Below are 12,161 nucleotides of genomic sequence, written 5' to 3' on the forward strand. Positions count from 1 at the left end.
AGAGCCATTTGGACCCATTTCCCACAGAAAAGAAAACACCAGGAGCCACAAAACCTGGGTGGGTGTGGCCAACTCAATGCCACTCACTCCCATCCAGTCACATGACCCCCTCACCCACACCTACCCAGGTTTTGTGGCTCCCAGTATTTTCTTTTCTTTGGGTATTGGTATTGTTTATTTAATTGAATAGTCATAAGACCTTATCAATAACTTAACATAAATATATAACAAGACAAAATACAGATGAGTTAGATATATAAGAATACAGTAATAAAAACATATGTGGAAAACCAGGGAGTCAGAAATTGGATAATAGATCACCCTTGCAGGATACACCCATTTGTTCAATATATTGGGTTCTTAGGACCACTGCCTTGATTATAAACTTAGCAGTCCTACGAACGATGTGTACATTAGAGGCCCGGAGGAAATATAACAATCTGTGGTTTGATTCCCAATGGGCTGTTCTTTCCAGTAGAAATGATAAATATTTAAGCCTAATGGGGGCATATATTTGGCAGTTGAACAAGATTTGGGAAATATCTTCAATGGCAGATGAACCACATAAGCAGGTTCTCTCGTTCTTTTCTTTGGGAAACAGGTATCTCTCTGTCTGTGTGTCTCTTTCTCTCTGTGTGTGTGTGTATATGTCTCTCTTTCTCTCTCTCTCATCACTCTCTCTCCTCTCTCTCGTCTCTCTCTCTCTCTTTCGTGTGTGTGTGTGAGTGTGTGTGTTCCCTCTTGAACCATTTCCAAAAAACAGGCGAGGGTTGGCGTGTTTTGTTTTGTTTTGCTGATGTTGTTCTTTCTTCTTCTTTGGGTGCTTTTTACCTTATGATTTAAATCAAGAGTCATTTCAGATTCCCAGATAAATGAAGTTCATTCGTCCCCCTGCTGTGGCTTCCTGTCAGCTGAACCCACCCTGGCTGGCCCCACCCTGGCTGGCCCTCCCCTCTCAGTCACTCCTCACCTAAGAAGGTAAGGGTGACAGTGGTGGGTGGAGACTTGCTCCATATTCCAGAGCAGAAGCGAACCCCCTGTACTTGCCTCTTCTTCCAGCCCTCGTTGGTGCTGAACGCACCTTGGTCACTTGGGGAGAGATGCGTGACTTTCTCTCTGCTCTGGGACACTGGCCCAGACCGGTTGCCACCCATGGTCCACATCGTAAGGGCTCCAGGAGGAGTAGGGGACGCCATCTCCACCATTGTGAAGCACGCTAAATTTAAGTGTGCTGCACAAGGTGCTGCAAAAGTAGCAAGCAGGCCATGGAGGTGGCAAGAGCAGCAGTGTCAGCTGCAGCTGGGCCAGTGTCTTGGGGTGGAGAGCAAGTTGCACATCTCCCCAAGTGACTGAGGTGTGCGCAGCACCAACAAGGGTCGGAAGAAGAGGCAAATATACGGGCGCTTCACTCCCGCTCTGGAATATTGAGCGAGTCTCCATCGGTCACCGTCACCCTTACCTTCTTAGGTGAAAAGTGACTGGGAGGCGAGGGCGAGGGGCAGGGCCAACCAGTGGTGGGTTCAGCCGATAGGGAGCCACAGCAGCTCCAGAGCCACGGATTGCCGACACCCGATCTAACGTTTCAAGCTGGAAAAGTTACTTCCTGCCTACATCTCTTGCTGTCACAATCTTCCAATAAAAGTTTTTTTGAAATGGCTTTTGTTTCAAGAGTTCTGCTTTCTTGAGAAGACTGGCAAGGCAGGACCTTACAATATGCCTCTTTTTTATTTGCTTACATCCTATATTGCTGCAGGGAGGGATTTGTGTAGTGACTTCACTGCACATACTCAGACACCATGAGAGCACACCTTCAGTGCTTACTCTGTTTTTTGCCTGTAATTGACAGTTGGCCAAGAATGGAACAGCTACAGCCCTTAGGCCTTTCTGTTGTTGGCAAAGAATAATGAAAGCACCTATTAGCATAGCTCTTTGCTTGGATTCTTTTCTAATTTTCTTGGAATCAGATTTTATCAGTTGATCTTGGATTTTATCAATTGGCAATAGTGTGGGTTCCTTTGTTCATTGTTGATACTATGAAATCATGATGGCCCCATATGCAACATTTTTTTTATCATCTTTGTCTCATTCACTCATTTTCCTAACCTTTCACTGTAAACAATCAAGCCACAATTAGCTTTTAATGGAAAAGTCAAAGTATCAAGCCACAATTAGCTTTAATTGCTAACCCGTCTTCTCTGTATGCATGCCGCAACTATTTCCTCATGACATGTATCCTCCTACAGTTGTAACCTTTGTTACATCAATGAAAGGCCTTTGATTCACAAATAATGTATTTCCATAAATTGCAACATTCTCAGGATAACGATAATGGGATGCCTACAACTCTTCCCATTCAAAATGTGATGTAGAGTCCAAGCTGTTAGAATTAAAGTCAGTGCAACTGCCATTCATACTTCTCACAGGTTAAGTACCTTGAATGACAATGTATTCTCTTTCTGGATACAAGGAAACCCAAATTCTTATCCCCATCTGTACTACTTAACAGTTTTAAAATAATTCTTTGTTGATATTCAAATGTGTATCTTTCTTCAATCTCTTTACATAAGAACCTGGTTGGTCAGTCTCTAGTGTTCTTCATTCTTAACAGTAAAAGACCATTGCATCTTGCTAATTTTGATGAAACAATTATTGACTTCTCCCTGGTTCTCTCTAATTCTTAGATTAGTCCTTCCTCCATAAGAGTAAAGACAAACTTGGTATATTATGGCATATTTTGCCACAAGCCAAGGTGAAACTCAGTTTTCTCCAAGCATGCACATGTTATTCCTTACAAGCTAGGATCTCTAATTAAGAGATTATGTTGCATACGGACATTCTGTTGCTTGCATCCCACACACTCAGAGATGTAGTACCATATTGGCACATACAAATTACTTAGGGCTTCCAAGCATTCACCATTAGACAATACTAGTCAACAGTGAAAACTCAGCCAGGCTTCAAATGTGACACATTATTTTTTTTATCACTACTTGACATACGATGATCATCTTCATTATTTCTATTCTGTCCTTCTTTCATGGTCTTCAAGTTGGAACACATAATTTCTGGATGTTCTCTCATTCAACAATTAGCCAGCTACTGTTATAGGGGTTATGTCTGCTGTGTAGGCAGCACTAACCCTTTCTAGCATTCATCTCCATTGTTCTGTGATGCATTTCTTGTCTCTCTAGGATTTACCTCTATAAACACACACACACACTCCCAATGATGGCTTATGACTTTTAACTGCATTTTTATTAAACTTCTTGAAACAGCTACAGACGTTCTTAGCTTCAGCAGGAATGGGCCTTCAGATCACAGCTTTACTATTTTCAACATTAATAAATGGCTACAAACTCCTTTTGGCCCCTCCATTAAAGAACTCTCTCCTGAATCCTACATTTGAAATAGGGAAAACCCATCAGAGGTAGGATTCTAGTTTGGGCGAACCAGGAGCTCCAAAGATCAGCTGTTGGGCCTACCCACCCGCCCTGGCTCTAGTCTGTGCTTTATTTCCAGGTTTTCCATCTCAGCTGCTTTGCACGGCCCAGCAGATTGCCGCGCATCAGCTGTTTTACACACAGAGCTTGTAGCAGAAGGTGAGTTCCAAATGCTGCACACACACATAAACCACACACTCACCAAACTGGTTGTTATACTGGTTGAATCCCACCCCTGAAACACATGTAATCAGCAGGAACCAAGGGAGCTCAAGGAGAATAGAATTTGATTAGCAATTATTTATTATTCCCCCCCCCCCCCGATGTCTTTACCTCTGTGATCATGACCAGGCCCACAAAGTACGAGAGGATGGAGACGAGAAGAATTAATGTTTCTCTGCGGTTCTTTTTCCGGAGGATTCCAGGGTACATGTCAACTATAGCGGTGACCAAGCTTTCCACACAGACAAACTAAGGAAAAGAGAATTGAAGCAGCTTTCAGTTCCTTTCACCATAGATATTTCCGGATTTTAATCCTTGCATATCCTTCAATTCATTGAAAGATTACAAGATATCCATCTGAATCCCATCACATCCACACACAATCCTGAAAGACATTGGCTGGAGATAAACAATAATCATTTCTTTTTTTCACTGAGAAGTTGAAGGCAGTCTTTAAATGGGATCATTGCTCATGATATGTAATCTCATCTCATTTTTGCCTCTGGTAAATTCAAGCTCCTGCCAACTGCTGTAACATTTCAAAGAGCTGGAAATCCTGTCTGATCACAGGCAATTATAAAGTATCAAGCACAGTATATATGCACTAAACTGCCAGCCCCGTGCTGTTATTAGTTCATGGCTCTATATTGAAATAATCTTCTTTATTTTTTACTCAGTTTTGTCAATATGAGTCAAAATGTTTGAAAGAGATCAGTGTGCTCCATATTTGATTTGTTTTTAATGAAATAGCTACTAACTGCTTATTTCTGAAAACTGGTTATTTCTCACTGAGGACAGTTGCTGAACAATCCTGGAGCCATCTTGAAGGATTTCTTTCTTTTCCCATAATAGATCATCTAGACCAGGGGTCGCCAACCTTTTGGACCTCAGGGACCACCAAACTCATAATTTTAAATCCCGTGGACCAGAAACCCTGGGAAAATCCTTTAAAAAGTCTGCAGAAAAATTCCCCATCCCATTTTCCTACTGATTATTCTTTATTTGGGATCACAGGATACTGTCTCCAGCTCTGTTCTCAGGGAGAGAGAGGGGGGGGAGGGAGGGAGGGAGAGGGAGAGGGAGAGGGAGAGGGAGAGGAGAGAGAGAGAGAGAGAGAGAGAGAGAGAGACTTTTGGCTTCATGCAAGGAAAACAGCAGAAGCAGTAGAAGTCTTTCTTTCTCTTCCCCAAACTCCACCAGAAATGAGTCTTTGTGAGACTTGTCGTGCCGTTGCAGCCTCTTGGAGCAGATGCCTTGCAGGGTCCCAAAGACTCATTTCTGGCGGAGTTTGGGGGAGAGAAAGAAAAACTTTTGCTGCTTTCCTTGAGTGCAGCCAAAAGCAGAAGAAGAAAGAAGCAGAAAGAAGCAGCTAGTGGCCAGGCGAGGCACGTGGGGCGAGTGGGGCAAGTTTCCCCCCTCCTCCCTTCCCCTCCTCCCCTCACTACCTTGTGTTGTTCGCAATGCAAGTGACACAAGCCTTGTGTTCCTGCGGGCCATGTGGGCGGCTCAGCCTTGTGTTCCCGCGCAGCCTGGATTAATTGCTTTGGGGGCTGCTTTGGGGGTGACATTTCTCTGTGGACCATCAAAATTTTCTCACAGACCACCAGTGGTCCCCAGCTCACTGACTGGTGACCACTGATCTAGACAGACCAGTTAACTTCTACCTGGATTCAGATTAATTCAGAAATTACCTTAGTTCTACCCATCTCTTTTAAAATAATAAATCTCAAATAACTTTTAAAGTTAATCAGGGCAGTATTATCAGGGGGCATGTCTACCGGTTTAGAACATTTTAAAGAAAAACAGCAAAAAAATATTTATTTTACTGTAGGAAAAATTGTATGGAGTCAACATGGCCAATCACTATGCAAGTCTTCCACTAGGTGTTCCTTTTGTTTGTCACTCAATCTTTGGGTTTTGTGAGAACTAGTTTGCTATTTACTTGCTTTAAAAACAATATTTACTAAATCCCACATATTCTGTTTGTGGTCTGAGTTAACTCAACATTGCCATAATCTCCTTATACAATCCTGGAACGCCCATCTTTGCACTGATACTTCACTGAAGAATCAAAGACAGAGGTGGTAATTCAGCAGGTTCTGACCAGTTCTGGAGAACCGGTAGCAGAAATTTTGAGTAGTTCGGAGAACCAGCAAATACCACCTCTGACTGGCCCCGCCCCCATCTATTCTCTGCCTCCTGGGTCCCAGCTGATCAGCTGGATCTTCTTTTGTTCCCCTGCACAGGAGAAAGGAGCTGGAAAGCAGGTTAGTGGGGTGGGGAGGGAATGGGGATTTTACAGTATCCTTCCCCTGCCATGCCCACCAAGCCAAAGAGGACCAAAAAATTTCATCTGAATTGGCAAGTGATCAAAATATCACCAAAAGAATAATGAAGCTATCAGATCTAAAGAGGCATACTGAATTATCCCGCCTCCTCCATTTCTTTTTTTTTTTTTTTAAGTGATATGGTGGTATCAGATTAGAATGGTGACCATTTTAAAAACTATATCATTATTTTCTGAAATAGAATAATGTTAGTTCCAGGGAAGGCCTAAAGACAACCCTACACCAAAAGACCACTAATGCCATTGCTGAAATTATAAGCATTATCACTAGACCGACATTAGAGTCTGATGTTAACATTTTTGTCCTGTCTACAAGGAACTGTCTTCCATTTTCCCCAGCAGATGACGACTCAGTAAAAACAGAGACAAGACGCAGGTGTAATTGGGTTCAAAAGATAAAGATTTTTCAACCATTTTAGATTCCTTTTCTAAGGACTTATATTATGTAACTAAGCTAAGCATTTTTACCACTGAATGCATAGTAGTAGTTATTTATTATTTAGGAGAAAAGGATCGAAAATGGTCTGGGTCCCAGGCAAGGGGGACCAAGCATCAGACAAGAAACAGTGGATGGAAATTAATCAAGGAGAGAAACAACCTGGAATTAAGGAGAAATTTCCGAACAGTGAGGACAATTAAACCAGTGGAAAAACTTGCCCTCAGAAATTGTGGGTGCTCCATCACTGGAGGTTTTTAAGAAGAAGACTGGACATAACAGAAGAACAAGGAGTGCTTATTTCAGAGGTAGCTGAGTCAGGTGAGTGGTAGCTCATGCATATGGGGACTTACCTTGGACAAAATGAAAATTACATTGTCTGAAATGGTACAGGATCTCCTGCTTGAGCTGGACTAGAAGACCTCCAAGGTCCCTTCCAACTCTATTCTGATTCTCAAGCTTCTAATCCTTTTTACATGTGCCTACAACATCTGTTACCCACAAGCCAGTCAACATGAATTTCATGCTCGGGATTGATGGGAATAATACACCTAACTACCTGGGGGCAACAGATTAAGAAAGACAGGTTAAGTACAAGGCCGAGCCTGCCCATTCGTAGCATCTTTACCTGACTGTCCAGTCCCAGGAGAACCACCATAACAAAGAAGAAACAAGCCCATAACGGGGAGAAAGGCAGCATGACGACGGCTCGTGGATAAGCAATGAAAGCCAGACCAGGTCCTGTGGTGAGAAAATTGCTAATATGTTGAAGCCATATAACCAGCATGAGACATTACGATCATTAGCTTCCCATCCAACTACAGATAGTCCTTGGCTTATAACAGTTTGTTTAGTGACCATTTGTTGTGGTTCGCCGGCAGCCTGTGCAAATGGCAGCAGTATCGGACAGTTGGGAAAAACGGGGACCAGTCCGGGAGTCTGGAGAGGAGCTGGACAAGGGTCCTGCATCCGATGCAGAGATGGGGCCAGGACAATTGGGGAGTGGGGTGCTGACTCTGGAGCCTCCGGAGTCTGGCAGCAATAAGGCAGAGGAACAAGGGGAGCCTGTTCCCAGTGCGCATGTGCACAAAGCTGCTAGAAGGCAAGAACAGCTGAGACAAAAGCTGCTAGAAGGCAAGAGCAGCTGAGACAAAAGGGGGAATTTGGGAGTTAGGCTGGGAGATGATTGCCCCTCCCATAAGGTATAAAGAACAGGCAAAGGTGAAGAAACCTTTGCAGGAAGCAAAGTCGTTCGCTCTATTCAGATTAATCCTTGAAGCTCTGTGTGAACTTTGTACTACGGTTGGTTTTTTACAGTTCATTTGGCACTTTAGTTGTTGGCAGCAGTTCAAAGGAGAGAAAGGTGGGTGCTTATCTCAAGGGACTGTTTGGGACTCATTACGGGCTGGGAATAGACATAATTCCCAGCGTTGAAATAAAACAAGAGTTGCTTGGACTAAGTGTGTGCTTAATTGGAGTCTCAGGAAGTCTTGGTCAGAACACCATTCGGAGTCACAAAAGCACTGAGAAAAGTGACTTATGACCAGGGGTGGGATTCTCCTGGTTCGGACAAGTTCGGGAGATGATCAGCTGGCTCCGAACCAGTTCGCTCCGACGATCATGTGCCCCCTCACCCGCTTCTGTGCTGTACTCACCTATATCTGCTCAGCTGATTCGGGTGGCAGAGCAGATTCCCACACCTCAGCTGTGTTACTTTCCCGAAGCAACACTGAATGTAACTTATTTCAAAAGTTTGCAAGCGAGCACAGCACACATCAGATGCGTGCATGTGCAAAGCACACATGAATGCACAAAGCGCGCGATTAGCGAACCAGTTGTTACACCAGCAGCTTATGACCATTTTCTACATTTATGACCATTGCAGCATCCCAGGTGGTCAGATGATTTACATTTGGATGCTTAACAGCTGTTTCATATTTATGACCGTTGCAGTGTCTCAAGAATTAGCGATTAAAGGAGGAGTTAATTGTAGGCCAGTTCATATTTTTATTTCATTATTAGCACTTGTATACATTATTGATGTAAACATACAAATTCCCCAAGAGAGAGCAGGAATCAGTGAATTCATGCAATTACATAAATACAATTCCACAAGATTGCAAACACTTTTGTAAAAACAGCACTGTGGATATTTTGTGTATAAATATATTTCTAAAAATAATCATCGTATAATATGAAAATCTCAGCTTTTTAAAAACTCTGCAATCAAAAAATATTAAAAATTGTACAGGTAGTTTTCAACTTAGAACAGTTCATTTAGTTATCCTTAGAAGTTAAAACACTGAAAAGGGTGACTTATGACCATTTTTCACACTTATGACCATTGCAACAACCCCATGGTCACATGATCAAAATTCAGACGCTTGGCAACTGGTTCCTATTTATGAGGGTTGCAGCGTCCCGGGGTCATGTGATCCCCTTTTGTGACCTTCTGACAAGCAAAATCAATGGGAAAGCCAGATTCATTTAACAACCATGTTACCGATTTCACAACTGCATGGATCCACTTCACTAAATGTTGCAAGGAAAGTCGTAAAATGGGACAACACTCACTCAGCAAATTTCTGACTTAGCAACATGAACTCTGGGCTCCATTGTGGTCGTAAGTTGAGGACTACCTGTACTTTTCATTATATCCAAGGTAGGTCCCCCTATGCATGAGCTACTCACCCGACTCAGCTACCTCCGAAATAAGCACTCCCTGTTCTTCTGCCATGAAACCCAGAATGGAAAAAATGGCAAAGCCAGCCACAAAACTTGTGCCACTGTTCAAAAAACACAGAGCGATACAATCCCTAGAAAGCGAGAAGAAAGAGTGAGAGACGACGTGAGAAAAGAGCAATAATTTGCAAAGACATTTAACATCAATGTATCTGTCAACTCATAAAACATTTTGTATACATGTTTTATAGTTGACAATAGAAAGAAGTGGGGGGAGTTTCAAAGAGCAGGAAACAGTGTGGAATCGAAAGTACATTCCATTCATATTTTCTTCAGAGACTGATTAGATGGTTGAAGCTTCTGCCTCGAAAACAATCTAATTGGAGAGCATGATTGATGACTCTTAGCTATGGATGTTTTTCTTGGATGATGGGGGGGAGCAGGATCAAGGGTGATCTCAGAGTTGGCTACACCCAGGTTAGTGCCAGATGTAGAAAGTTATCTTCAAATAAATCCTCTTTAGTTTTGGGAGTGTGGCTCAAGGCTCATGATTTAATTGGAGTAACTGCCGGAATCCTGACAGTATCTAGATAAGAATAAAATATTTGCATGAAAATGTGTACACCGTGTCCTGAAGTTGTTAAAACTAGTTGCATAGATTTTAAATTTGAATGTAAGTGTAATGATCCTAAGGAAAAATACAAGATTAATTTTCCAGGCACCTTGATAGTCTTCCCTAAGAAGGGAAGAGGAAGAGGAGGGAGGGAGGGCGGGAGGGAAGGAGGAGGAAGGAAGGAAGGAAGGAAGGAAGGAAGGAAGGAAGGAAGGAAGGAAGGAAGGAAGGAAGGAAGGAAGGAAGGAAGGAAGGAAGGATCTGTCACACATTCAAGAGACTTATGGCTGAAAAAATAAACCTATTTGAAAACCTGCTACCAAGTTTATTATGGACAATTCCTTAATTAAAATATTATTAATCAACTAAAAAATAAACATTGGAGCTCTCATTTATACTGGCAATGATTCCACATGACCTTTAATACAGCACAATATTATTTATCCTATTGAGTAGAATTCATGTCATTCAGAAAAGCCTTTTGCAAATACATATATTAGGTATCTGCAGGATTTTGCTGCTTCCATAAAACTAATAAAAGCAGCCTCACAATGTCACAAATGAAACCTTCACCTCCTTCGTGAGGGCAAGCAGTGCTATGATGCATGTTCAAAACGGGCTAGGTTTGCATGGGGATGCCTCCCCTGTGGACACTGCTGGCAATTTGTATCTTCCTTTACACTTCTTTTTTTTTTAATTGTTTTCAATTAATGCATGACTAAAGAATTAGTGACGAATAAGATCTTAAATCTTAATTATTCAGATTTGCACACTGCGGTGCAGAGTTTTAATTGCCCACGATTGCCTAGGACTGCAAATAATTGAAATTTAATAAAAGGGTACAGTCCATAATTGTATAAGAAATGTTTTATTTTTAAATAATTACATTATGTTATCATTCCGTGCCCAGCTTGTACTTAAAGCATTGATAATATTGTTGCTGCAGAAAACAGAAAACAATGAAAGAGTCAGCTGCAAGGAGGCAGGTTTATTTATTTATTTATTTAATGTTATTTACTTAGAAGATTTATTTGGCCGCCCACTGACAGTGACTCTTTTTATTGTTACAATTAAAAATACAAACATAAAAGAATGAAAAACGGTAAAAACACAATCAAGCAAGCCACTTGATGGGTTTCCTTCCACTCTGGGTTCTTCAGGCTCCTTGACACAACCAAGTCTTCAGGATTATGGTTATGGTTCTCCCAAAGGTGCTTTTTTCAAGAGGCAACTGGACTTTCTGCTTTTTTTCTTTGAAGACGTTTCGCTTTTCTCATCCAAGAAGCTTCTTCAGTTCTGACCGGATGGTGTGGGATGGAAGGATTTATACTCCTTGCAGACAGCTGTCCATTTGCAGTCACTTGGGGGTTTATCTGTGTCCTCGGGGTCACCTGAGTAATACAAATGGGTGTGGAGCCTTCTTGGAACTGCTAAAATGACCGTGTTGTGGAGCTGTGCAGGATGTTTTCTGCCCTGTGTCCCTTCCCTTTTCAACAGTTGCTTTTTGGAAAAGCACCTTTGGGACAAAGGTCTTCAGGACCATATAAAATAGTTTCAAAGTGGGGAGTAGTCTAATTCCTGCAGGGATGATGTTCCAAAGGGAGGGAGCCACCATGGAGAAGGTTCTTCTGGGCCAGTGGTGGGATTCAATTTTTTTTACTACCAGTTCTGTGGGTGTGGCTTGGTGGGCGTGGCAGGGGAAGGATACTGTAAAATCTCCAGTCAGAGGTGGCGTTTGCCGGTTCTCCGAACTACTCAAAATTTCCACTACCGGTTCTCCAGAACTGGTCAGAACCTGTTGAATACCACCTCTGTTCTGGAGGATGTACTTCCTTAGGAGATTTCCTTAGGAGACAGGACCTGCAGCTTTTCTTGCCTTCCTGCTTGAGTAGTTCAGGTGGATGTAACTAGTTTACATCCCTAATTTAACTAATTATTAAATTTTAACTAATTATTAAATGACCTAATTTAACTAATTATTAAATCACCTGTAGAAATTCAGTCACACTTTGAAAATCCTTATTGGCCAGATACAATTCTCTATTAAATTTAACGATTATGACAAGCCAGTTCTGAAAAAGAGAAATCCTTTAATGGATGTTGACATTACCTGGACCCTCTTAAAAGTAAATATGCAAAATCATTTGCTGGATTGGGGCTTCCCTAACCAATTAAATGAAATAAATAAAGATAATAATTGCATACTCAAATGAGCAATGTTGGATATGAGTTTTGTGATATATCCTAAAGGTTACAGATATATTTATGACAAATCCATGTTTCTAGTAGCATGTATTATATTTTGCAGTTTCAGGGGGAAATGGGAAATAATAAAACTCAGTTCGAAGAGATGGGAATTGGACAGATCATGGCATTTTGAAAGCAAGTAGGAATTCTTCAATCCTGCTTCTGCTATGGAGA

At 41.8% G+C, this 12,161-nt stretch overlaps 1 protein-coding gene across 1 annotated transcript in view; it reads right to left on the reverse strand.

Moving 5' to 3' along the window:
* Positions 1-12,161, reverse strand: part of LOC113431176 (sodium- and chloride-dependent GABA transporter 2-like) — an 82,048-nt gene that overhangs the window by 19,384 nt on the left and 50,503 nt on the right. The window contains exons 9-11 of the mRNA XM_026693528.2: positions 9,137-9,261; positions 7,074-7,186; positions 3,774-3,911 (exon numbers count right to left, since the gene is read on the reverse strand). Of these exons, the coding sequence (XP_026549313.1) occupies positions 3,774-3,911; positions 7,074-7,186; positions 9,137-9,261 (376 nt within the window). The remainder of the gene's footprint in view (positions 1-3,773; positions 3,912-7,073; positions 7,187-9,136; positions 9,262-12,161) is intronic.

This window comes from Notechis scutatus, chromosome 6 (genome assembly GCF_049901735.1).
Source record: "Notechis scutatus isolate UNSWTSFEM ecotype Mainland chromosome 6, rNotScu1.2, whole genome shotgun sequence".
Classification (NCBI taxonomy): domain Eukaryota; kingdom Metazoa; phylum Chordata; class Lepidosauria; order Squamata; family Elapidae; genus Notechis; species Notechis scutatus.